The sequence below is a fragment of the Debaryomyces fabryi genome (assembly GCF_001447935.2).
Source record: "Debaryomyces fabryi strain CBS 789 chromosome Unknown contig00032, whole genome shotgun sequence".
NCBI classification, from domain to species: domain Eukaryota; kingdom Fungi; phylum Ascomycota; class Pichiomycetes; order Serinales; family Debaryomycetaceae; genus Debaryomyces; species Debaryomyces fabryi.
This window is the reverse complement of record NW_015385458.1, coordinates 58,295-83,674: the sequence shown is the minus strand read 5'-3', so window position 1 is coordinate 83,674 and position 25,380 is coordinate 58,295. Positions and strand designations below refer to the sequence as shown.

At 33.9% G+C, this 25,380-nt stretch overlaps 10 protein-coding genes across 10 annotated transcripts; 7 read left to right on the top strand and 3 right to left on the bottom strand.

Moving 5' to 3' along the window:
• Positions 1–7: 7 nt before the first annotated feature.
• On the top strand, positions 8–1,351 carry AC631_02050 (uncharacterized protein; the record flags this gene model as incomplete). The annotated part of the gene is made up of 1 exon (XM_015610880.1): positions 8–1,351. One exon carries the CDS (start codon positions 8–10, stop codon positions 1,349–1,351), a length of 1,344 nt encoding a protein of 447 aa, XP_015468334.1.
• A 354-nt stretch (positions 1,352–1,705) lies between these two features.
• AC631_02049 (uncharacterized protein) lies at positions 1,706–2,170 on the top strand (the record flags this gene model as incomplete). The annotated part of the gene is made up of 1 exon (XM_015610879.1): positions 1,706–2,170. The coding sequence occupies one exon, from the start codon at positions 1,706–1,708 to the stop codon at positions 2,168–2,170; it is 465 nt and encodes a 154-aa protein (XP_015468333.1).
• Positions 2,171–3,448: 1,278 nt separating this feature from the next.
• RPS22A (40S ribosomal protein uS8) lies at positions 3,449–3,841 on the top strand (the record flags this gene model as incomplete). The annotated part of the gene is made up of 1 exon (XM_015610878.1): positions 3,449–3,841. The coding sequence occupies one exon, from the start codon at positions 3,449–3,451 to the stop codon at positions 3,839–3,841; it is 393 nt and encodes a 130-aa protein (XP_015468332.1).
• Positions 3,842–4,302: 461 nt separating this feature from the next.
• On the top strand, positions 4,303–5,056 carry RPS14B (40S ribosomal protein uS11; the record flags this gene model as incomplete). Its single annotated transcript, XM_015610877.1, has 2 exons — positions 4,303–4,315; positions 4,656–5,056. 2 exons carry the CDS (start codon positions 4,303–4,305, stop codon positions 5,054–5,056), a joined length of 414 nt encoding a protein of 137 aa, XP_015468331.1.
• A 382-nt stretch (positions 5,057–5,438) lies between these two features.
• On the top strand, positions 5,439–8,687 carry AC631_02046 (uncharacterized protein; the record flags this gene model as incomplete). The annotated part of the gene is made up of 1 exon (XM_015610876.1): positions 5,439–8,687. One exon carries the CDS (start codon positions 5,439–5,441, stop codon positions 8,685–8,687), a length of 3,249 nt encoding a protein of 1,082 aa, XP_015468330.1.
• A 451-nt stretch (positions 8,688–9,138) lies between these two features.
• AC631_02045 (uncharacterized protein) lies at positions 9,139–10,656 on the top strand (the record flags this gene model as incomplete). Its single annotated transcript, XM_015610875.1, has 1 exon — positions 9,139–10,656. The coding sequence occupies one exon, from the start codon at positions 9,139–9,141 to the stop codon at positions 10,654–10,656; it is 1,518 nt and encodes a 505-aa protein (XP_015468329.1).
• A 44-nt stretch (positions 10,657–10,700) lies between these two features.
• AC631_02044 (uncharacterized protein) lies at positions 10,701–11,456 on the bottom strand (the record flags this gene model as incomplete). Its single annotated transcript, XM_015610874.1, has 1 exon — positions 10,701–11,456. The coding sequence occupies one exon, from the start codon at positions 11,454–11,456 to the stop codon at positions 10,701–10,703; it is 756 nt and encodes a 251-aa protein (XP_015468328.1).
• Positions 11,457–11,941: 485 nt separating this feature from the next.
• Positions 11,942–13,390, bottom strand: AC631_02043 (uncharacterized protein; the record flags this gene model as incomplete). Its single annotated transcript, XM_015610873.1, has 1 exon — positions 11,942–13,390. One exon carries the CDS (start codon positions 13,388–13,390, stop codon positions 11,942–11,944), a length of 1,449 nt encoding a protein of 482 aa, XP_015468327.1.
• A 144-nt stretch (positions 13,391–13,534) lies between these two features.
• Positions 13,535–20,464, bottom strand: BPH1 (Bph1p; the record flags this gene model as incomplete). Its single annotated transcript, XM_015610872.1, has 1 exon — positions 13,535–20,464. One exon carries the CDS (start codon positions 20,462–20,464, stop codon positions 13,535–13,537), a length of 6,930 nt encoding a protein of 2,309 aa, XP_015468326.1.
• Positions 20,465–21,589: 1,125 nt separating this feature from the next.
• AC631_02041 (putative ubiquitin-specific protease) lies at positions 21,590–25,348 on the top strand (the record flags this gene model as incomplete). The annotated part of the gene is made up of 1 exon (XM_015610871.1): positions 21,590–25,348. One exon carries the CDS (start codon positions 21,590–21,592, stop codon positions 25,346–25,348), a length of 3,759 nt encoding a protein of 1,252 aa, XP_015468325.1.
• Between the last annotated feature and the right edge of the window lie 32 nt (positions 25,349–25,380).

Sequence of the window (25,380 nt, the reverse complement as noted above, 5' to 3'; positions counted from 1 at the left end):
TGCTTTAATGTCAGGTAGACCGGTTAAACAAGAACAAAATGCATATTATTTTGATCAACCAATTCCTATTCCATCATATTTGGTTGCAATAGCCTCAGGTGATATCACGAAGGCCCCAATTGGCCCTAGATCGCATGTCTACTGTGAACCAAGTAAGATAGATGCCTGCCAATATGAATTTGAACATGATATGGAGAAGTTCTTGACAACAGTTGAATCGTTAATTTTCAAATATGAATGGGATCAGTATGATGCATTGGTGTTACCTTCGTCATTCCCATATGGTGGTATGGAAAATCCTAACGTAACATTCGCTACGCCAACATTAGTTAGTGGTGACCGTGAAAATGTGGACGTTTTGGCACACGAATTAGCCCATTCTTGGTCAGGAAATTTAGTTACCAACTGTTCATGGGAACATTTCTGGCTTAATGAAGGTTGGACTGTTTATTTAGAGAGAAGAATACAAGGGGCTATTTATGGAGAACCAACAAGACACTTTAGTGCTATAATTGGGTGGACTGACTTGGAAAATTCCATCAATGCCATGGGCAAGTCTGCCTCTAGATTTTCAACTTTGGTGCAAGACTTGAAAGATCAATGCGACCCGGATGATTCTTTTTCAACAGTACCATATGAGAAAGGTTCTAATTTGTTATACCACATCGAGCAAGTGGTAGGTGGAAAAGAGGTATTTGATCCATTTATTCCATATTATTTCAAGAAATATAGGTACAAATCATTGGATACTTACGAATTTTTGGACACATTATATGACTTTTTCAAAGCTAAGAAGGTTGAATTAGATTCAATTGATTGGAATACATGGCTTTATATGCCAGGAATGCCTCCAGTTAAGCCTAAGTTTGATAGTACCCTAGTCGATCAGTGCTACAATTTAGCTGACAAGTGGTATAATGCTATAGTAAAAGGCAACAAGAATTACAAAGAAATTTTCCATCACAATGATGTCAAGAATTTTAGTTCAAACCAATCTGTTGTATTTTTAGACACTCTTACTTCTTTCGACAAGCATGAAACCTTTAAGTGGTCCGACCACATCGATGCGTTACAGGCGATGAGTGAAATATATTCCAATTATTCCAATTCTTCAAATGCAGAAGTCGTTTTCAGATGGTATGCTTTACAGGTTACTGGTAAAAATGAGAAGTTCTATGATCCTCTTGGTGAATGGTTGGGAACAGTAGGTAGAATGAAATTCGTCAGACCAGGTTATGTTTTGTTAAATAGGGCAAATCGCGAAAAGGCAATTGCGTATTTTAAGAAATTTGAAGCAAGTTACCACCCAATTTGCAGATCAATGGTTAAAAAGGATTTAGGCTTGAATTAAGTAGTTCTCTATTCTATTTTGCAGTAATATAAAGAAAGAAACGTACTTTTGTTTTGTGTTCAAATTTTTTTTTGGTACTAATCGCGAATAAGCCTGAATGGATATGTACTCATTAAGTATCAACACGTAAACATTTAGAAGCAGTTAAACGCTATCATTATTACTACCCTAACATATCATAAAAGAAAATGTCGCTTTCTTTTTCTAATATTCCAGTATGTATTCTAATGGTTAATATTAATGAAAATCGATTATTTATAACAAGAAATCAACTTTCAAAAATCACTAGAATTCATCTCAAATACTAACGAAATATAGTTTACACAGCTTGGTGAGAGTTTCAGTCTTGACCGTATGAAAAACAATGTGGGACAGTTAAAGTCATCGATATCCAAACTTCGTCCACCACAAGAATTCTTTGATTTCAGAAGACTTTCAAAGCCAGCCAACTTTGGTGAAGTGCAAAGCCGTGTATCCTACAACTTAGGCTACTTTTCAGCTAACTACTTAGCTGTGGTGTCTATATTGAGTATCTATGCATTAGTTACTAACTTGTTATTGTTGTTTGTTATTCTTTTCTTAGGTGGTGGTTTATTTGCTATTAATAAATTGCAAGGCGACGACTTGGTTTTGCCAGTTGGTAGATTCAACACCTCCCAATTATACACTGGTTTGATGATTGTCGCCGTCCCATTAGGATTCCTTGCTAGTCCTATTTCAACTATGATGTGGTTGATTGGTTCTTCCGGTGTTTCTGTATTATCTCACGCCTCCTTCATGGAGAAGCCAATCGAAACTGTTTTCGAAGACCAAGTCTAAGGCCACAAGCTGTACATTATTTATACTTTAGGTTTAAGGTTATATAGACACTAACTGCAATGTATTTTCCTTAATACAGACATTTATCGGTATCTGACAACTCCATAGTACACTAAAAAAATACCACAGCCTGAAAAGATCCAAGGATCCCAACAATCTACTCCCTCGCCATTTACATATCGATTGTACAACAAATATCATAAATTAAACATGCGAATATAAAGATTAATAAACAAAAAATTATATACTACTAGAGCATATTGCAACAATGTGCCCAGTTGAAACCACCACGAAGGTTCAACGCTCCTCCACAAATCATTTCCAGTATATAGCTTTCTCTAAAATTATCATTAATAAACCTTCTTAGATGTTTAACTTAGTTCTTCTCCAGTGTCTTCTCTTAGCGTTATATCTGATGGTGTTACCAGATCTCAATCTGATCCATTGTGGCAATGGTCTGTTTTGCTTTTGAGCCTTAGCTAATTTTTGCTTAGTTCTAAAAGATTTTTGAGACTATTTCTTGTTAGTATATTGCTCGGGTCCACCTAATTCAAAATTTATCCACTCTATTCATGTGTGTTGTCAAACGTCCACTGCGTCTCACCGGTCTTTGCACACGTCTTCCAGGATCTTCCCAATAATACCACTGGTATCCATTTCAACTTAATGGTCATCACATTCCAATTTTTCATTGTACTGGTATATATATGTCCCATTTTGTTTTCGAATCCAATACACTTCAAAGTTTCTCCATTCGACGGTACTTGTTTCTGACGCTCTTTCTTTCTTCAACACTTCTTCATGAATAGTCTGGTCTTATCTCTCTTCTGTACATACAGGCATCTTTTACTAATTAATTATACTATGTATTCGAATAACAGTAATGTAAAGATTCTTTTCTCAAAAGTTTTTCACCGTCCGAACGGGATGAAGAAACAATTCCAGCGAAAATGTCACAAAACCTCCAAATCCAAACACCCACACTAAACTAAAAGTATACCGATTCTGTTGAACTTCGCAGTAGCGCGCCCACCATAATTGTGACTGCTAAATCGGCGTTGCGAAAAACTTTTAAGACATTGTCGCAATAAAAGTCGCATATTGCGACTAACAGCTTCTGTTTGGGCGTCTCATAGTGCAAGCGAGCCCACTAACAAAAATTTTCGGACCCTATTCTCATAACCCGAATCCAGAGAGAGCGAGCACTAACACTAGTTGAAAAAAAAAAGATAATTTTTCACTGGTCTTAATTATCTACAGAAACAACAAAACGTCAAAATGACCAGAACCTCCGTCTTAGCAGATGCTTTAAACTCCATTAACAACGCCGAAAAAACCGGTAAGCGTCAAGTTTTAATCAGACCATCTTCTAAGGTCATCATCAAGTTTTTGACCGTTATGCAAAAGCACGGTTACATTGGTGAATTCGAATACATTGATGACCACAGATCTGGTAAGATCGTTGTTCAATTAAACGGTAGATTGAACAAGTGTGGTGTTATTTCTCCAAGATTCAACGTCAAGGTCGGTGACATGGAAAGATGGACTGACAACTTGTTACCAGCCAGACAATTCGGTTACGTTATCTTAACCACCTCTGCTGGTATCATGGACCACGAAGAAGCCAGAAGAAAGCACGTTGCTGGTAAGATCTTAGGTTTCGTTTACTAAGTGCATCGTTTACTCAGGGGTCCACATATAGGGCCGGTACTTACAATTCGTGTATTATAATGCTACAAAGTGGATTAGTTAGGGTATTTAGAGCCAATTAATACAAAACGCTACATAAAGACCGTGTAGAACTTTCGAAATATGGACCAGGGAGCTTTATAGGTTTGATACTAGCCTCAGGGCATGTTGGACTGGTATTGACCATGTCTGCTAATAGATGTATATGAAGCTAGCAGGTTATAATTTAGGGCTACTGTCCTAATAGTACTCTACAATAGCGTGAGAACACCATGGTGGAAAATTAGTCGTCTGTGTACCGAAAAGTCGTGAAAAAAAAATTCCAAAAAATTGAGACGAATTGTATGCGGATGGTAGATTCTATCGTGAAAAATCCTACTACAAAAAATTAATCAGACGTTTAATTGAATATCCTAGTAAATCAGTGTATCATATAATTAAAAATGTCTTCATCTGGTATGTTATAAATGAAACGAGTAGTAATATCTCCTATTGTACCATTAGGAATGGTTATTGTTGAAGTGTTGATTGAATATTTGAACCAGGTTGATGAAAAAATTTCTGTGAAAATTTGACTCAAGATAAGTGGTGGGAATTAAACGCAAGAAATGAACGCAGAAACACAGGAAGAGTAGGCTGGAGCAGAACTTTGGAATGAGTGTCAGGAATGATGACATTTGACTCGAAGATCCTTTCTGTGGTCTCCATATGGAAAAATAGGGTGAAAAGAATAATCAGCATAAACAGCAATTAGGGAGATTCGTATAAGAGAAAAATAATACTAACATTAGTGTAGGTCCAGTTAGAGATGGCTCCCAAGTTTTTGGTGTTGCCCGTATCTTTGCTTCATTCAACGATACTTTCGTTCACGTTACTGATTTATCCGGTCAAGAAACTATTGCTAGAGTTACCGGTGGTATGAAAGTCAAGGCTGATAGAGATGAATCTTCTCCATACGCTGCTATGTTGGCTGCCCAAGACGTTGCTCAAAAATGTAAAGAAGTCGGTATTACTGCCGTCCACGTTAAATTGAGAGCTACCGGTGGTACCAAGACCAAGACCCCAGGTCCAGGTGGTCAATCCGCTTTAAGAGCTTTAGCCAGATCCGGTTTAAGAATCGGTAGAATCGAAGATGTTACCCCAGTTCCATCTGATTCCACCAGAAGAAAGGGTGGTAGACGTGGTAGAAGATTGTGAATTATTCGGTCAAGAATTATTTATATATTTTTTGATGTTTTGTTCCACTAATTTAGTTTAGAGGGTTTAATGATGAAAATTATTAATTGAATTACTTTTTAAACACTCTTCCACTTTTTCCGCTGCATCTTCTTCCGGTTTGCTGCAAATCATATACTTACAAATGTACATTTATAAAAAGGTATTCGTATTTTAATTAGCGCAGATGTAGTCAAATGTTATTTCTATCGAATAATGGCCGTAGGTTTACTTGATAGTTGAAAACTGTAACTTTTTTTTCTAGCTATTTTGCAGTTTTGAATAGCGATATGCTTTCTTACTTTTAGAAGCGATATTTTCATACTGCACAACTTATATTAAATTAAGAGTCTCATATACTTTGATGTTATCAATACTACGGAATACGAGGTTACAGAGTCATTCACCGAGATGCTGGAAATTAGTAGTACCTTTAATAACATTTAAAAGATGTATATCAGACCGAAATTCGTCGCTAGATCAGGATAAAATAGTAGATTTGCTATTGAAATCATCGAAGATCGAACCTACTCAGAAAAGCAACACAATTATTAATGATTTTAATAAGAATTTTGTAATTCATGATACCGTTGAACTTCCAGGAATAGCCAAACCCAAAATACCATTTCCTTCAATAAAGTATGGAGACTATGACACTGCTGATATGGAAAATCTTGGCCAATTGTACATAAAATATATCACTGTGAAATACATTATCAATACTAGACCACATATTAGATTTACTGAGGCCTTTAATTACGCTGATAATTTACTCGAGTGTGCCGCTATGGCTTTTGACTCTCGAAAGTCATCTTTTTTAGAATACATTGGACAATTTTGCATTGCGGACATATCTCAATGTAACCAGTACATAGAAGGCTTCTTCGTGGAGGATGCAAAATCAAGTCAGCTAGTCGATTCTTTTGTATCCTATTTCCTTAAAATAGCGCCAAGATTTAAAAGTGATCTGGTTGATTATACCTTGATATGGGACTCAGTTGTTCCAAATTCTACTATCGAAATCCCAAAACTAGAATATGCTAAGGATGTATTTAATCCGTTATTTTTAGTAGACTCGTCGAATGCTACAAAGTTCATGTCCTGCTCTATATTTGATGAGACGCTGAATAGTGCACTTATTGGTGATAAATTGCAAGATTTACAAAACTACGGTAAGCTTATGTTTGAATTCTACACCGTGAAACACCTTTTTTATAAGCTTGATATTTCCAATCCCTTATTTATCAATATTATTAAGAACTTAGATTCTCTTTTTGATAATATAATAAGCTTCTCAGCGCTTACAGATGTCATAAATTGTCCCCAATATTTTTCAATTAAAAGAGATATTCGTACTAAATCAAACTCCAATGAAATTTTTTATCAATATTTGGGTGTTCTAGATTTGAACAACAATATCATAGAAAACCTGGTTGAAAAATGGGTGGGTAGATTGGTCGATTATTTAATAGCAAATTCAAATGGAAATGAAATAGACCCTACCATAAAATTTAAAAAAAATCCAGTACTGTTGCCTCAGTACAAAAAGCAGAAGAATTTACCTGTTGTACCTTGTTTGACGATGAGCGAATCTATGAGTGGTAAAGTTTTTCCACATGGCTACGCAGACACAATCATGTTGGATGAATTAGGGAAACTTGGTCAATCTTGCATTTCTTTAGCATTCAAGAATTACTTGGTAACAAATGGTTTAGGTGACACCGAAAATGAGAACCTTAAACATGAGAAAGAATTTGTTGATATCGTTTCTAACCACATAAACGAATCCATTAAAGTTAAGAATATTACCCCAAATGAGTTCTCGAATTCAGCTGCACCATTTACAAGTAACCAATTCTTAGGTTTATATCTTATTGAGAAATTTGAAGATTGTATGTCATTTCTCAATCAATTCTTCGTAGGAGGTTATAGTCCTTCGAAGTTTGAGTCATCAACAAGTTATTTAAAGTATCTTGCATACCAAACCAACATGCCGAGCTTCAGAATAAGACCCAACATAGGTTTAAAAGATTCAAGTCCTCTAAGACTTCCTCCACTAAATGACACTTCCAGAACAACGAGGCTCCTATTATTGAATAACTCAGTAATAAAACCTAGTTTTGGTACTTATAAAAGTAGGAACTGGAAAAGAAATAATTCATTGAAAAATTGTTTACATTTGTGGCACAATTGGGGAAGTTTATTGTATAAGGTGTCGATACACCATGCCTTACTATCTAAGCTGTCTCAGGTATCATCTCCGTACATCCAAGAATTATTTAAACTATTAACGTCCAATAATTTTTGCAAATATCTTTTAGACGATTCAGGTAATTTCGAGCTAATAGAAAACACTGATTATCAAGCTCTACTAATGGAGAAAAGATATACAAATAGTCTTATTAATGCCCAATTATGTCAATACTTGGCGACTGTACATATGTACGACCCAAATGTAATAAAGGAATGGTCACTGAGTTTTGTTGAATTGTTTATCAATCTTATAGAAAATCTTAATAGTGAAGAAGTTTTACATTTGATCAACACTTTCACAGAAAAGTTTAAGATGCACAAATTTTCATTGTGTCAGACTTTTGCTGACAATATAATCGGAAAAATAAAAGAAGAAAGAGTCGTCATTGATATACCATATATTAATGAACCAAGCAAATATTCTATTGCTTCGCTAGAAGAGATAGGAAAGTCCTTCTTAAGTTACTCTATTGCATCCTTTAATATCCATTATGGTTTGGACAGTTTTATTAATTCTAAAATAGATACGATGGACATGATGAAAGAAGTAGCTGAAACGAAAAGTATAAAAGCACTTCTCTATGGTAAATCAATTTATCAATATATTGGACTTTTAGTTGACCAGAAAGGTAACACTGAAGCACAAAGGGTTATATATAACTTTCTTGAGCAAATTTTGAATACCAAAGCAAAGCCATTAAATTTGTCTAAGATACCAACTCTTAAGTTGAAAATCAATGAAAAAGTAAATGGTGGTTCAGATTTTTCTGTATGGAAAAATGCTATTCAATTTCCAAAGATACATAATGATGCCTTGCATAAACTATTACTAGTGAATTTTTATGTATCTAGAACTTTTTTTCAACTAACCAGAAGTCATGGTGGAAACATCCATGAATTGCCTGATTTATGTACAAAATTCAACACTGTAGGTGGAGAATTTTACAAGTTTCTGGTCGTAAAGCATGCTTACAACCAACAATCATCAAAAGCACTGCTTTTACCTGAAGTAATCTTAGAAAAATCCATAAAATTGCTTACCGATAGAATTTTTATGTCTATTGTATGCTATAAGTCTGGTATATTGTATGACCCATTCAATAATGCAGAATATTTGAAACTTACGAAGAAGGTAATGAAGAACAACTTCTTTTTTCTTCGTTTCAGCAGTCAATCTTTTAGACAGTATATGGGATCATTATGCTATCACGATATTGATTCAGCCGATGACTGGGTTGGCAATATTGTAAATACATTGCTAGACGAATTGTGTGATGCGTCCACTCTTGAAAGGCAACATCAACTATTAAACGAATTAGAATCAGAAATGCAAAAATACTATTTACAAAAACGCATATAACGATTCAAATTTACCTGTATATACACATATTTAGTTTCCCACTAGTTGTAAATATTTCCTAATCAAACTTGGGTACTCTAAGATGTATTTATTATATTAGTGTATGATAAAGTCAACTTTACTAGCCATTCCAGCCTTTAAGAATTGGTACACTCACGTTCTTGAATTGCTGCAACTACGCAACAAAATTCCGAAGTTACAGTTTTAGTAAGACAAAATATGATTTCTGTATAATTCAATTCTGAAAATAAAGATATTATACGCATTGATGGATCCCTTCTTAATATTAGTATTCAAAATTCCAGCGATTTGTTCAAGAACGAATATATCCATAAGGAATCCGAAGGAATAATAGTCGGTATACTCACGACTCTGGGGTAATTCGGCAATATTACATAGAATTTTGCTAACTTTTTTTTTTCAATATTTTTCATTAATCCTTAGTTCAAAAATGAATTTTCAGCCTGGTAAAGATATTCCCCTCAAGCCAGTTGGAGTGCAGAGGCAGGACTCGGGTGTAGTTGGTGTGAGTACAGGGATTAGAAATACTGATAATGAAGCAACATTAGAGACGACTTTTCTGCATACCGAACCTATAGAAAGTCAGAAGCCCTCGGAAGAACCGACTAATGGCCTCAAAGCTTACAGCGTTGTCATAGGATCGTTCTTAGGACTTATCGCTAATTTCGGAGTTCTTAATTCCATTGGTGCTATTGAATCGTATGTCAGTCAGCATCAGTTGAAGGATATCGAGACTTCTTCAGTATCATGGATATTTTCAATCTATATGTATTTGTCTTTCGCTATCGGTATTATTGTAGGGCCCATTTTTGTAATGAAGGGCTCGCTTCCTCCTTTGCTTTACGGTACTGTTCTTATCGTAGGAGGTTTTATGGCTACTGCGAATTGTACTAAAGTTTGGCAATTCATCTTGAGTTTTATTTGCGTAGGAACGGGGCATGGGTTATGTATTACCCCATTAGTAGGAGTTGTCAGTCAACATTGGACTGCAAACGCTATTGGAAGAGCAACTGGTTTTGCCACTATTGGAGGATCAATAGGGGGGGTCATTTTACCCTTAATGCTTCGTTCATTATTTCCGAAAGTTGGATTTGCCTGGAGTATAAGAATTCTTGGGTTTTTCTGTTTAGTATGTATGATCTGTGCAATGTGCTTAGCTAGAGAGAAGTATTGCACCGACTTGATCCCCATGGATTCAGCCTCTACAGATTTTGAAGAAATGAACAAAAGGAAGAAATTTAAAGCAGCAAGTAAGAATATGTTAAGCTTTAATGCACTTCGAGATATTAAATTTTCATTTCTTATTATAGGTGTGTTCTTTGGTGAATTGGCCCTTATTTTAATTGTTACCTATTATGCAAGTTATGCAATTGCTCAAGGTATGTCAGAATCGGCGGCATATATTCTTTTAACTATATTCAATGCATGCGGTGTTTTAGGCCGTTGGATTCCTGGCCACATGGCTGATATATGGGGTCCTTATAATGTTATGATTTTGATGTTATTATGTCTTGATTTGTCAATCATGGTTATATGGCTTCCATTTGGTTCTAATATTGGTGTTTTGTATGCCTTTGCTGCTTTATCCGGTGCTTTTTCAGCTAGTATTTTATCTCTCTTGCCAGTTCTGTTGTCATCTGTAACTATTTATTCTATTAAAAAGGTGGACGTATCCAGACAACAAAATCCTTTCATGGAAAGTGAAGTAGAGACAACAGAAGTAAAATATCCGTTGGAATTTGGCCAAAAGTATGGGTTACTATATTTTTTCGTTTCGATAGGTAATTTATTTGGTATACCAATTGCAAGTGCTGTTATTGGTGATAAAAGCCAACATAATTACGACATGTTCGTACTCTTGGCAGGAATTTTTGCTATAATTGGTACTGTATTTTGGATTATTAGTAGGTACTGTCTTGTTGGATTTAAATTAAATGTAAAAGTATAATTCTGTAAATTTATGACTATATATAATTTTATACACAAATTGATTCATCTTCTTTGTCTCAGAGATCCTCCTCCATTTTGATTCCTCTTATTAGGAACTTTTTCTATTTCCTTTTGTAAGCTAGCAGTACTTCTCTCTTCTCTCTTTCTAGTCTCTGCCCTTTCTTGTACTTCTTGGAAGTGTTCTGCAAAGTCGGGGTTTACCCAAGATATAATATAGGGAGTCACCATAATCGCTGAGCAAACCACAAAGAGTATGGTATAGATCTTGTTCTTAAATATAAATCCAAAGGGACTATCTAATAACATATTGAGTATCGATCCCAGGCGGTGTTCGTAATATTGTTTAATTCCTTTGATAGGCACGATAAGTGGCTCTTGAGAAATAACTGCTTCAGAAGTAAAATTAAAAGTATCCTGACCCAAATCCTCTTCATATGCTTTAATGTCTTGATCTTCAACTAGGATTCTGTATCTGTTTGACGATAGAAGGAAATCATAAGAATTGATGAGCAATTCATAACTTCCGGTTTCCAAATTACTGAACTTAAATACGAAATCTTTGTTTGCTAAAACTTTGAAGGTTTCGGATATCGTAATGTTATTTAAAGGAATAAGTTCGATGTTGAACCGTGATTGAAAATTGACACCATTCAATACTGGACTCTTGTTTTCACTGTCTTGGATGCTTTCGATTTCAGATGGAATCCCAACTACTTGACCAGTAAACCCAATGCAATGTCCAATGCCTATAAATAAGACCTGTAGGAGCGTGATTATCAGTATATAGTTCAACCACATCACCTTAGACTCCAAATATAGCTAGTAGTTTCATTCAGATGAAAGGTCTTGTATTGCCCTAAATTGTAATTAATGGTTACCCGCACGTATTATGACAGTATAAAACTTTTTTCAATTTTTCATCAATTTAACTATTTCATTTTTCTTCTCTATTGTACCACGTATGTGTATTATTGTAGGGCAACAGTTTATAGATTTTATATCTAAACTCCCAGGACTGCTGCTCTCTACAACACATACCAGAGTATACTAGTCGCACCTATATGGCGGTTTTATGTTCACACATAATACTTTCATGGTGAGGGTAGTCATGGATCTTACGGGCGTGGTTGTTTAGAGTGTTTGATTTTTGTCGTTTTAACGAATGACGGGTTTCCAATTCTCCATTGCAACTGGGCATTCTAGCCTTTCCTAACATTATTTCTGTAAAGATATCTAATATTATTACATATATTTCTAGTCTACTTAATTATGTTACAGTACAGTCAAATTCGATTGGCTTTTAGACTTCTTGAGCCCCATCTATCATAGCAATATAGTCCGATAGCAATTAATATCAAACCATAGAGCTGTTGCGTGTTTATTTTACCAAACCACTTAGAACTATCTCTTTCGTGTGGTTGCGTCGAACCAATTGCCAAGATTATACTAACAGTAATTATAACGATTCTCTTCATCATAGAGGCAATTGAGTATGATAACGCAGGAATCAGACCTAGTAAATGGAATGCCAATATCATTTGCGAGAAATGTGATAATGAATCTAGGAATATTAAGCATAGAACCGTTACAAAGTCTGTCGTTTGGTTTGGAATATTGGTAAGACTTTCTACCGGATCGGTAAGTTCTTTAAAAATGCTAGAAAGTTCATTTACGATGAATCCACCGAAAGAGAAAAAGAACCCAATCATTGAACAATAGAATATTGTAGTCATTCTATCAGGTTTATTATTATTATCTCCTAACGAATCATTCGTGAAAGATGCAAACGGATTAGTTATTGTATCATTATTTTGTACAGCTCTAGTATATGGAAGTTGCTGACGGCCAATCTCTTCATTCTTTTCATCAAGCCTTAAATCTGAGGTAGAAAATGGTAATTTTATTGAATTTGTTCTCTGCCTGATAAACTTTTTAGATTTCTTGGGGCTAAAATCAAAAAATTTATTATCTGGTGGTGAAAATGCAAAATTTTGCTCCAAAGCTGGAGTTCCCGGCTTGCTTGCTTCGGTATTGAGTGCCAAAGAAGCTGGATTGTTATTAGTTGAACTACTGTTCCAGGTAAACAATTTTTTTCCATAAATACTTTGTGCAGCAAATACTATAGTACTTATAAGACAAAAAACAAACCCTTTTATTTTTTTATAATCAAATTCGTCCTCGTCGTTCCTTAATAAAGTACTTTTAGACCCAGGACTATTATTCATTGATTCGGATGCAATGATCAACACTACCCCTCCAACTAAAGGTGTTAATGAAAGATAAGTTATAAATGGAAATTTCACATTGTATATCACTCTATAGCCAGCTACAATCAACAATGGTGATAACGCCTTTATGCTTGATACTGTTGACAACGGTATCAATGATGTAGCATTCAATGAGAAGTACTTACCTGTAAATTGAAAAATACCTAATGGCAATACTGCAATCAAAATGCTCTTATCAAAAATTGGTTTGCTAGGATTATTTGGCAAACTTCCCAATGGAAAATGCTGTTGTACATCTGGAAACTTCCTTGCAATAGAAATAAAAGCAAATGCCAACAATGTGCTAATAAGAAATTGGAATTGACTCAAGAATAATGGATATGTAAACTTCACCAATATAAGCTTTGTCAATTGCGACGTTATAGATGATATCAGGTACCATAATAAACACGTTAAAATCGTTTTGATCGAGATAGGAGGAATCACCAGTGACAATGTAGACATTTTGATAGATGATCACAACTAAAACGATTTTACAATTGATCCTGAGGAGAAGCTTATTTATGTCCGCATCAGATTCAATTTACATTTGATTTCACTGCGAAATTGCGAACAAAAAAATATGGCATTTAACATCTACAACTTTTATCACCAACTATATACTTTACCGAATGAGTCCCCAACGACTAATTTCAATAAGCCCCTACATAATTTGTCTTCTGTATCAATTTCACTTTGCTTGAATAGTTCCATAGCTGTTATCTCTCCAACTGATGTAGACCCAAAATCCACCGCGTCAATTAACACCAAAGCCCAACATTCATTTCCTTCGTCTTCTTTTAGCTCATATATATTAACAAGTCTTTTTGGTGCATTATACGCAATTGCTATCAATTCATTAGACCAATATATATGACTGTTTGTAACCAGGTATTTATCAGTATCAACCATCGGATCATTTATACTCCCACATGTTACACTTGAGATCACACCATGGTCTAGATGTTTTGAAAGAATGATTTCTCCATTTATAGTAAAGATCATTAACAAGTTTTTTCTTTCCGAGCTATATATTGCAATTATATTTCCTGTGTCATTCGAAATAGAAGTTAACACTCTTAGTGGAGTCTTGAAAGCGGAAGGTGGCATAATTTTTCTGACAAATTTAAATCTTGTGAAATCCCATATAATAATCATTCCATCAATGTCGACACTAATACCTGTCTTAAAACTACTACTAAAGATCAATGAGGAAATTCCTGTAAAATGTCCCCTGAGTAAACATTGAAATTGTAAATTCATGCTGGGTTTAAGGGCACATTTCCATACATTAATAATCCCATCTTCTGAGGCTGTTAAAAAGCTCTTGTGTCCAATTGGAAGAATACAGGTTATATTAGACAGATGGATATTTAAAAACGTTGTCTGGTTAATTATCAAAGACTTGCAATTTCCTTTGAATAAGTTTGTTTTCCGAATTAACAAATCATCCTCATTACTTACACATGATGGCCTACCTAACCACTTTCTCAGGGTTAATTCCAATTTCTTTATAGGTGCTTTCAACTTAGAGCTGAATATTAATCGTGGTTCAGTATTTGTATTTATCAAACTCATATAATAGTTTGGTAGATTCAATACTTCTTTAATAGGATGCGCCTTTTGAAATATCTTCAACGGTGTTTGTCCGAAATTATTGATCATTCCAATTATTGCCCTCTTTTCGACCTCATCATTAATCTTATCTAGATTGATAGCGCCATTATAGGATAAATGATGGAAAACATTTAATGAATTTACTGCTTCTTGGCCACTTTGTTTATGTCCAAAGATTAATTCTATCCATAGATGCAAATTAGCAGAAACGTACGAACTTTCTAAAGCTTCCCTATTTTTCGCAATAAATAACTTAGGATCGCCTTTCGCCCATGGTGGAAGAGATACGTCATTCGATGCTTGTCCATTCTGAAGGGTCCCGAATTCAAAATTACTAGAGTTGGTCAAAAACTCCGGTAAATAGAAAAACTCTGGGGTCAACTCCCTTACATCAGTTGTGTTGTCTCTCGATGCTGAATTCCAAGCCTTCTCAACGGAATTAAATAGTCTATCAGCATGATCAAACTTTCCTCCTTGCAATAACAAATACGACTGTACGTAAGGCTTCAACCTAATTAAAAAAGATGTCACAATCATTGCTGAAGAATAATGAGTACCATAATGAAAGGGAGGAGCATTATTATCATGCAAGCTATCCAAAGCTTCATATCTTTCTCGGAATTCGTTTGCTCTCCCCATAGTCTGAGCTCCCATTGGCTTTGATAAGTCACGAAAAGTTTTCGGGTTCGACAAGTCTAATGTTTCGCTAGTATAATCAGCAATTACCCATGGAAATACTGGATATTGGGTTAAGTCGTTATACGTTCTTCCGGCAAGCGTATTGATGATTATCAAATAATAAAAGTTACTCATCTCACCTCTTTTCCATTTCTTTGTAGCCGCCAATAATGACGATGTCGATCCGGATGTAAACGCTGATGCTAATTTCGAAGTAAAGAAAGATGTTCCATCCGTCAAAGGATGTCTTGTAGATATTGATGAAGAAAGTTGCAATGCTTGCAACAAATCATTGTCTAACCCTTTTCCCGACGCATAAGCAAATAATTTGCTGTATATAGAATCACGTTCCTTCGTAGACAAGCAAGTAATAAGAATACTTGCACCATCACTAAAAAACATCTCTATAGCTATATCGCGTAATAGAAATTGTCGCTTGGATATGCAGCTTAGCTTATCCAATCCCCAACTTTTTGTTCTATGAGATCTTCCATTCTCACTTTTCAAATAGTTTCTAGATTGGGAATTTACTAGCTGAAGATAAGGGTCTCTTAATTCAATTGGGGCATCATGTGCATCAATAACGTTTCCATTTGCACAATGTAAATAATTTTCAATCAAATACAAATGATTAGTTCCCAATATCATCAAACTTTCAATAGGTGCTAACCCATTTATTTGACTGATATTCCATAGGGCCACAATTTGATCACCCATGTACAAACTCCTTATAACTTTCCTATTTCTGTCTTCGAATGAATTGCCTTCTGATTCCGTCATATCCGATGCATCATCAATGACCTCGTAACTATCATTATCGTCAGTAGTATCCAGAATACCGTCCATATCACTGTTTGTCATTGAGTAATTGAAGTCCTTAAGAGAAGGAAACTCATTATTAATGGTCTCCACCAGCTTAATAGGGATATTGATATTGTATGATAGTTTTTCCGATTCAGATAACTGATTTTGCACAATCATTCTCCTTCTCATGCGATCGACATTCTCAATGAAGTCCAATATATACTGGGACTTTTTATTGAATATATCCTCTTGATTTATTAATCTAGCGACTTCGATTTTCAATGAGTTGTATGTTGTAACAAAATATTGCATGTTTTCCTGTTTATCCTGTTCGGCTCTACTAAATTTTATCAACTCTCCATTAACCATAGATAATCTCAATTGTTCACAATCTTTTTCAAAATTGTTGATATATACGTTATTCATTAATCCTAAACTGCCACCATTATTTAACGTTACAGCGGCCATATCTGTTACGTTTAGCGTTGCTCGTTCACCATACTTTCCAATGCATACATGATAACTCTTCGTGAATATGTGCTTGAATGTAGGATATTTCTGTAGGTTTCTTAATGTTTCATCATCGTTCTTAGTTAGTAGATTGTCAAAAAACTCTGTAATTAATATTTCAGATTCATTATAGTCACTACCCTTACTTATAAGTGAAATAGTTTTATGGAAATCTTCGCTCTGCATCATATAACAGGAACGCAAAAAGTTAAATATATACTCAGCCTTCTGGCTCTGTTCTTCTGTTGACAACTTGAAAAAGCTACCTAATAAAAGTGATACTAATTGACTCATTCTTTCTTCATCAAGGACTTCTCTTCGAAGTATAGTCATTTGTCTATATAGAAGCCACTTCACAAAATCGCCTAGCTTATGATCAAGTTCAGACGACTGTGTTTCAGATTGAGATTCAAATTTCAGAGTTTGGCCTATATTGCCCCTTTCCTTTTTATTGTGCTGCTCATCATCATCCGATATTTTTATTAATTTAATGACAATTACTTCTCCTAAGTATTTCTTCAAATTCTTCATTCCAATATATGGTTTATTTGTGCTTTTAGATGATTCGTTTGTCTCTATTATTGAAATAACACATGTTAAGAATTTATCGATGTCATTTTTTCCAACAACATAATTTTGGTCAATAAATGCTGAGTAGTAGTAATTTAATATGTCGATAGTGCCTTCTAAAAATTCTTTTTCTTGGAATATGAAATTAGATATATCAACAAATTGATTAACATGTTCAAATATTCGTGGAAAAATAATATCAAGTATAAGCTTTTTCGTAAAATCACTCAATCCATTGAAAATATCAAAAAACTCAGAAGATTTCAATAGCTTAGCCACAAATAAACTTGATAAGACTTTTGCTAACTTTTCGTAAGTGCTTTGAAAATTTGGCAAAAGTTCAAAATTTATCCACGATAGTGATAATTTTAAATGGCCTAATAATTCGAAAGCACCTTCTAACCATTCTTTTTTGTTATAATAGTTAGACAAGGGCTTAACATTTTCAATTCCAAAATTGATAGATTCCGTATACTGATTAATTAGATGTAGGACGTCGTACGAAATCTCTAGGTCGTTATCATCATAGTCACTTCTTTTACTCTTTAAAGGTGAACTTGGAGCACTCAATGATTTTCCTTTTTTAATACTTAAATCGTTCATCGAATTCAACACTAAGTTGTTCAATAATATCAAAAATTCTGGCATTACTAATTGATTAAGTCTTGATATATAATTCTCGTTAGCAAATACCTCTGTTAAAGTCAACGATGATTTATCAACATCCCTTAAATCAATCCCAAAACTTGCTAGATAAATAAGACATAACATTTCATCATCCTTCCACCAGTCTTTTAGGAAACTACTTAAAATATCTAGCCCATGATTTACATGAAAAAATCTCTTGATTATATGCGGACCGAGTATCTTCAACAACCTCGTAAGTAGTCTAATACCACAATGAACAATCTCTTTGGAATATTTACTGTCGTTAGTTGACTTATACTTGAGCAATAATAAAATCCAGTGGATCGTTATAGATCTCGAGAATTTTTTCAATACTTTAATTGACAGGTTTGAATCACACAATATTTTTGTTAGTGATTTCAAAGCAAGAACACTAATTCTTTCGGAGTAGATGTGTGGATTTTGATACAATAAATAAATAACAAATAAAGATATTGTTCTAATTGTTTCCACTGAAGTATCCGCCTTCAAGATAGAATCAAATGTATTTGATAATTCATGAACAATATTCGTTTCTTGGGTTTCAGATGAAAGAAAAGGTGATTTAAAAAATTGCAAAACTTTCCTTAATAGCTTCATCTTGTTTAACTCGAAAGCATTGATATAAGAGTATTTACTCTCACTAATGAGCACTCTAAAATGATATAGTAGAAGCTCGAATACGTTAGAACCGTAATACAAGTCAAAATTTAGGATTAAAAATCTGTAGGCTATTGGATTAATAATGATCGACTCATATGGGTTAATAAAATTGTAACCTGAATGGACCAATATTACTTTTAATAAGTCCTGCTTTTGAAAATCTGTTTCTGGGCTTTTACTTGAGTCAAATCCCGGCACTAAATTGAATTCTAATGATGAGTTAATATTTTCTTTGTAACGCATCAAAAGAATCAGTAGTAAACCATAGCCATTAATGTTTTCAAACTCTTTACTCAATCTCCAATTGTTATTCAAAATGGAAAATAACAACGTGAGAGATTTATATAACAATGTGTCAATGATCTTTTTATCTCTGCTAGTCGAAATCTGCGACGAATATTCAATTAATTTAAGTAATAGTGAAGACCCCCCGATACTGTAAAGTGCGCTGTGAATTGAATTAGACTTGTGGATTAATATCTTAGGTGAGCAAGGGGCCTCTAAAGAATCCATGAACGAACTTGCATTAGAATCAAATAATACATTAGATTCCTTAAATCTGCTTAAAATAAGGACTTTAGCTATTGATTTCCTGTCTATGGCATTATTAGTCGTACCATTTGTTAAATTTTTATTCATCTCAAACTGATGTTTTCCTTGTCTCATATGGTTTAAAACATCTGAATTTTCCCTTGTGTGATTACTTTGAAGCTCCTTGATCTTCAAGCTCACATTAATCAATCCTCTGTAACTCAAATGATTTAATAAACTTAAAAGTCTATCCTCGGAGAAATCTTTAAAATCCCAATCGTATCCTAGGCCGAGATTATATAGAAAATGTACCCATTCATATGACAATGCAACATTAAGAACTGTTAAATTTCTAATAAGTAGTTCGTCGTTATTGTGACTTAAAGTTCTTCTTTCATCTCCAATGTATACTTTATTCCATGAATTTAAGATTTTATAAAGCTCAGGACAAGGAATTGACTCGCTATATTCCCCATTTATGAAAAGATTTAAATTAGTATAACTATCATAAGTCAACGCAAAATGAGTATAGCTCTGGTTATTGTGGTTAGGAAGATCTAGTATTTGATTAAATGAAAATTGCATCCTTGATCCATTCTGATGGTTTTTAATTTCAATCATAAACTGATTATTATTGACTAATTGGATTTTTAATGTAGATGAATTTGAACCAGAAGAATTTGCTAAAAGGAATAACGTAACAGTTGAACTACCATCATCGAACTTATTTTCTATGCAAGAGCTATTTATTTTGAAAAATGATTGTATAGTTAGGCACTTCAGTGAATTTAAATCATTAATAAACGGAATTGTTACAGCTGAATTTTGAAAATCATTCAAAACAAAAAAGTCAAAATGACATGGATAACTTGTAAAAAGTTGATTCAAAAGATCTAACAATACCAATTTGATACAGTGATTTATTTTTTCATTATATAATGGCATCATTAATTTTCTTAGCAAATCAATATCACACCCGAATTCACTAAAGATTATGATTAATCTTCCATGTTGACTCACAATCAGAGGAACGTTACAATCGAATGAAGAATCCAATTCAACCGTGGATACCAATTCTAGGAAGTTTGCAGCTATTAGTTTGTGAACATTTTGTCGATACATTAGGATTTTGATCGTATATGATAAAGAAACGCTGTACAAGAATAATTCTAAAAGAATAATCTTAAAATCATGGTGTACTTCTTCATCTAAGTTGTTCAAATTTTCAAAGAAATATTCAATATCCCTACTTTTCACAGAAAAGTCTGTCGTTTCAATAGGATATGATATCACCAATTCTTCTTCTATTATAGTAGATAGCTCTGTGCTATCATGACTTGTATCCGCTAGTTCCACTTGCCATTTCATAAGTAATTCTTTATTTATTGTGTATCCTGTTAGAATCCTATCGCATAAATGATCGATTAAAGTAACTTCGGATTTGTCAAAACCCTCGAGATTGGTGTCATCGTGTATATCCTTCGTAGGAGTAGATGACATCTTATCAGTTCTACCAGTAGTACAATCCTGTCGTCTGTCCGTTATGCTATCAATTGCTTCAACGTGTATTGGTTGTAATGTCTTGATATATTTTGAGGGCTCTTTCTCACTATGGCTTTATGTAGTGTATGGTAATGAAGTAATATGTTGATATCTGGGGTTGTCTTAGTATTTTTGGCTTTAGTATAAAATCAATTGCTCAAATTTTAAGTGCAGGTATTAAAGCTTAGACGTCTTCAGCCTTTCATTTTAAATAATAGCTAAAGACTCTTGATGGTCTACTATGATAAAAAAGGTATCATGCATAACATATGCGTTTGATCTTTAAATATGGTTGAATTTTCTCTTTAATATACCCACACAACTAGAACTTACTTGAGTTGTAGTCACATACTAGCTAATATAATATACAATGCATTATTCAACGATAGGTTAGGAATCATCAACGTATAGTTTCAATTGATCTAAATATCTTCTTTTATTTCTGTAATGAATAAAATTTAGAATTGTATAAATCAATTATGTACTCTTTATTACAATCCTGGCGTCTATGATTTCACAGTTTTCAAAAATATCAAATTTTTGCAACTGTAATTTTTTACTCAATTTTCTTATAAATATATTTGTTACCAAATAATATTTCATACTACATAGGCTAAGACTAGAATGCAATCACATAGTAAAGCATTACATTTAGTTTGAATTTACTTCGTTGCCCTGTTCCTGTTTCTACTGGCACATTTGGACTATGCAATGCACTGGTAAAGGACCTCTACTAGCCTATTGCGATATAAAAAGATTCCTGAATTTAACATAAATATAACTATTACATTTATATTCATGTGTTACTCTGAATATGAGCCATACTCCTAGGCTCTATCTATAAGCTTAGGAAACTTGTGCAATTATTGTAGCAATTGCTTCTTACATTTTGATAGGTAGCGCGCGCAGTGAAAATGTAGGAAGTCAAGATCTAATGTTTAACACGAAAAAAAAATACTTTAGTAAAAGATTGTTCTAGACTACGTATTCAAGGGTGAATTTGCTATCCATACAATAGGGATAGAGATTGAGTACTATCGAATACTTTATTTTAACTAAAAGTTTAAAAAACTGAATTTGCAAATGTCAGAGGAAGCAAATAAATCTCCCTCAATGCCAGGTGATTACTCTTTTGGAACCAAAGAAGAAGTGGAAACCCAGCAAAAATTCGAAGAAAGTGATACAGATGGTTTGCAGCAAAGAAGGGAAATATTGAGCCAATTGTTACACATTAAAGACATACATGAGGGAGATACATTGTTTCTTGTATCGCGAGATTATGTTGATGATATACTAAATTTGCCAGCGGACACATTTGAGGAATTGAAGAATAAAGTAGGACCAATTAATTGCAAGGCACTAGTAGATGAAGCCGGATTCTTGTATCCAGAAGATGAAAAGCTGAACACAGTTGCTACACGTAGCATTAAACCAGACGTATTTCAGAAATTGATGGAATGGTTTGGTATCCACGGGGAACCTATTGCGAGAGCTGCCATGTTAAATCCTACCACAGATACTATCGAGGTTGAAAAATTTCCACCATATTTTCATATTCATACTTTACTGAAAGGTAATACTAATAGAACCTATAACGGTCAAGTGCATAATGGTGTTTATTTATCACGTACTAGAACTTTCAATGACTTATTTGATGCGATTAGAGTTACCATGTTCAAAAATTCAGCCAACCAAAAGCAAATACCGTTCCGTATTTGGTTTATACCGGCAGATAATTCAGACAATCTTCCGAGTTCAATTTCCTTATTTGCATTTATTAATGATGTTCGTAAGAAACACTTACTCCGTCAAGATTTTTATAATTATTCATTGAAAAGTCAAGGAATTGTATTGCCGAGCTACCATATTTTAGTAGAATCATTTGACAAGTCTATCAAAAGCTATCCTGTGGATAATTATTTTAACTCTGTTGATTTATCTTCATTTGAAATTGAAAAGATGATTGAAACAGGTGGAAACCTTGGTTTAGCAAATCTTGGAAACACTTGTTACATGAACTCTGCACTACAATGTTTACTTCATGTTCCTGAAATTAACTATTATTTTTTCTATAATATTTTTGAGAAAGAGCTCAATAAATCCAATCCACTTGGAAATAAGGGCCAGATTGCGATTGCATTCGGTTCTTTGTTACATAAGTTATTTGACAACTTGAAAAATACGAACAGTTCTTTTGTATCTCCTAGAGAGTTTAAGTTCACTATTGGTCACTACTCATCAATGTTTCATGGCTATCAACAACAAGACTCTCAGGAGTTTCTAAGCTGGTTATTAGACGCTCTTCATGAAGATTTGAATCGAATTTACAATAAACCTTATTGCGAAAAACCAGAATTAAAAGACGATGAAGTAAATGATCCAAATGCGATCGCTAGGTTAGCAGATACTTGCTGGCACCAACATAAGCAACGTAATGATTCAGTAATAGTTGATTTATTTACCGGTTTATATCAGTCTACTTTAATCTGTCCAGCTTGTTCCAAAACTTCGATAACTTTCGATCCATTTAATGATTTAACATTGCCATTGCCAATCAATAAGAAATGGTATCATACATTTACAATCATAGATCTTTCTACCGATTTATTGAATCTTGAGTCACGTATAATGAAATTAGAGGTTGAACTAGACAAAACCTCAAATTTTGATGAATTGTTAAAATATCTTAGTACATTCCTAAAAATTCCTCAAAAGTATATTTTCTTGTTTGAAATTTTCAATAATTTCTTTTACAAAGATTTCCAGGCAAAGTATAATAAATTGAAGTTCTTTCCTACAAGCGAAATAATTTCAGATAGTGATGATATCCTTGTCTATATTATTCCGCATAATCCTGAGACGGATATTATTATTCCTGTAATTAATACAGTGACTGACCAAGATAAATCTTATAATATATCGAATCCTTTTGGATTGCCGTTATTTGTTGTATTAGATAAAGTCAATGATGTCAGAAGCTTTGGTAAGATTAGACAGAAACTTGAAAGCACAGTTAAAGTATTATCCAAAATTGATATTGATGCTCATTATAATGAAATAAAAAAATCCAATAAACAGTATCATTCAACAAAAGACTTTCCCTTGTTGGCGAGAAGCCTGCAAGAAGATACTGATATGCTTGAAGATGATAGTACCAGGAATATTACTTCAGACGAGGAATACGATTCAGATATTTCATTAGCTAATCCTAACGTGGGTGGTGATTATGGGTTTAATATAAGGCATTATCGTGAAACAAAACCTCTTACTCGTTCATTCAACAAATTCAATTACAATTCTGATGACCAAGATGTTCCTTCAGATGGTGTACTCAATATTCCGAATTTGAGACCAAATTTCAACAATTTGCCGAAGTTGTCGGACGAGCTTCCGCAATTGAAGCAGAACTACTATTATTACCCTCGATATGTTGAAAACTCAGCTAATGAAAATGAACAGGATGTCATATCTGATGATAAAGAAAAGGTTCATGAGGATTATGTTGTAGTAGAGAATAATTCTGATGATGAAATTGAAAGCAATCCTGCCAAGGATACTCCTCAGGAACTGCTGGATGAAGGACTCGATACAGAGAACGAGAATAATGGGCCAGAAAATATTGGGCTGTTATTTGATTCTGTTAGCGATTTGCCGTCGCAGAAAAATGATCCTAAACTCAACTCTGAATTGAAGACTGATAACCACCCAGTTTTAGTTTTCAATAATACGACTTTGGTATGCGAATGGGATTTTGATATCTTTTCAAAGCTTTTCGAAAATCCAGCAGATCAGAAGTGGATAAATTTGTCCTACATTCCAAATGCTCAATTAGAAGCCAATAAAAGAAAACTAGAGCAACAACAAAAATCTACGGTCTCACTATATGATTGTTTGAAGAGTTTTAGTACTCCAGAAATTCTAGGTGACCAAGATTTATGGTATTGTCCTAACTGTAAAGATCATAAACAAGCAACGAAGACTATTCAAATTTGGTCAACTGGTGATTTGTTGACGATACATTTGAAAAGATTTCAAAGTGCGAGATCTTTTAGTGATAAGATTAATATGGTTGTCGATTTCCCTATTGAAGGATTAGATATGTCATCATTTGTATCTAAGGAAGAAGATGATTCTGGTTTAATTTATGATTTGATTGCTGTGGATAACCATTATGGTGGACTTGGAGGAGGCCATTATACGGCTTCAGTCAAAAATTTTAGAGATAACAAGTGGTACTATTTTAATGATGGAAGAGTAAGTGAAATGAGCGACCCTACAGAATGTATTACTGGAGCTGCTTATTTGTTGTTTTACAGGAAGAGAAAACCAACTTCTGAATTCTTAGGTGGTGATGAATTACAATCCGTGATTCAGGAAGGAAGAAATAATTTTAGCCAAAACTTGAAAGATTTGATGAATAATTTGACCAAAACAAAGGAACAAGTTGACGACTTCAATCAACACGATATTGCTTTTAATTCACATGAAGAATTAAAGTTGGAGCAGGCAGATGAACAACAACAAGAAGTAGAAAATTCCTCAAAGATTTCAGACATTTCACAACCGAATGAACAGTTTCTGTCAGCTAAGAAATCCAGATTACCAATGAATGAAGAGGCAACTAGTGGAGAGTTTCATGGTGGTGATAATTTTAATCGTAGAAAGCAAAGGTTGATATCTAAAAATAAGAATTATAACAAGTCAATCAGTATTAAACCGGATAATGCAATGGATTACTCATCATCAAATATTGCATCGCCATTAAGTTCGGGTTCAGAAGATAACATAGTTAGTGATAACATAAGTTTGCCAAATTCTGATGCAAATGTGGATGATAAATAGAATTTTGTATAGTTATATTAAATGTAATATAT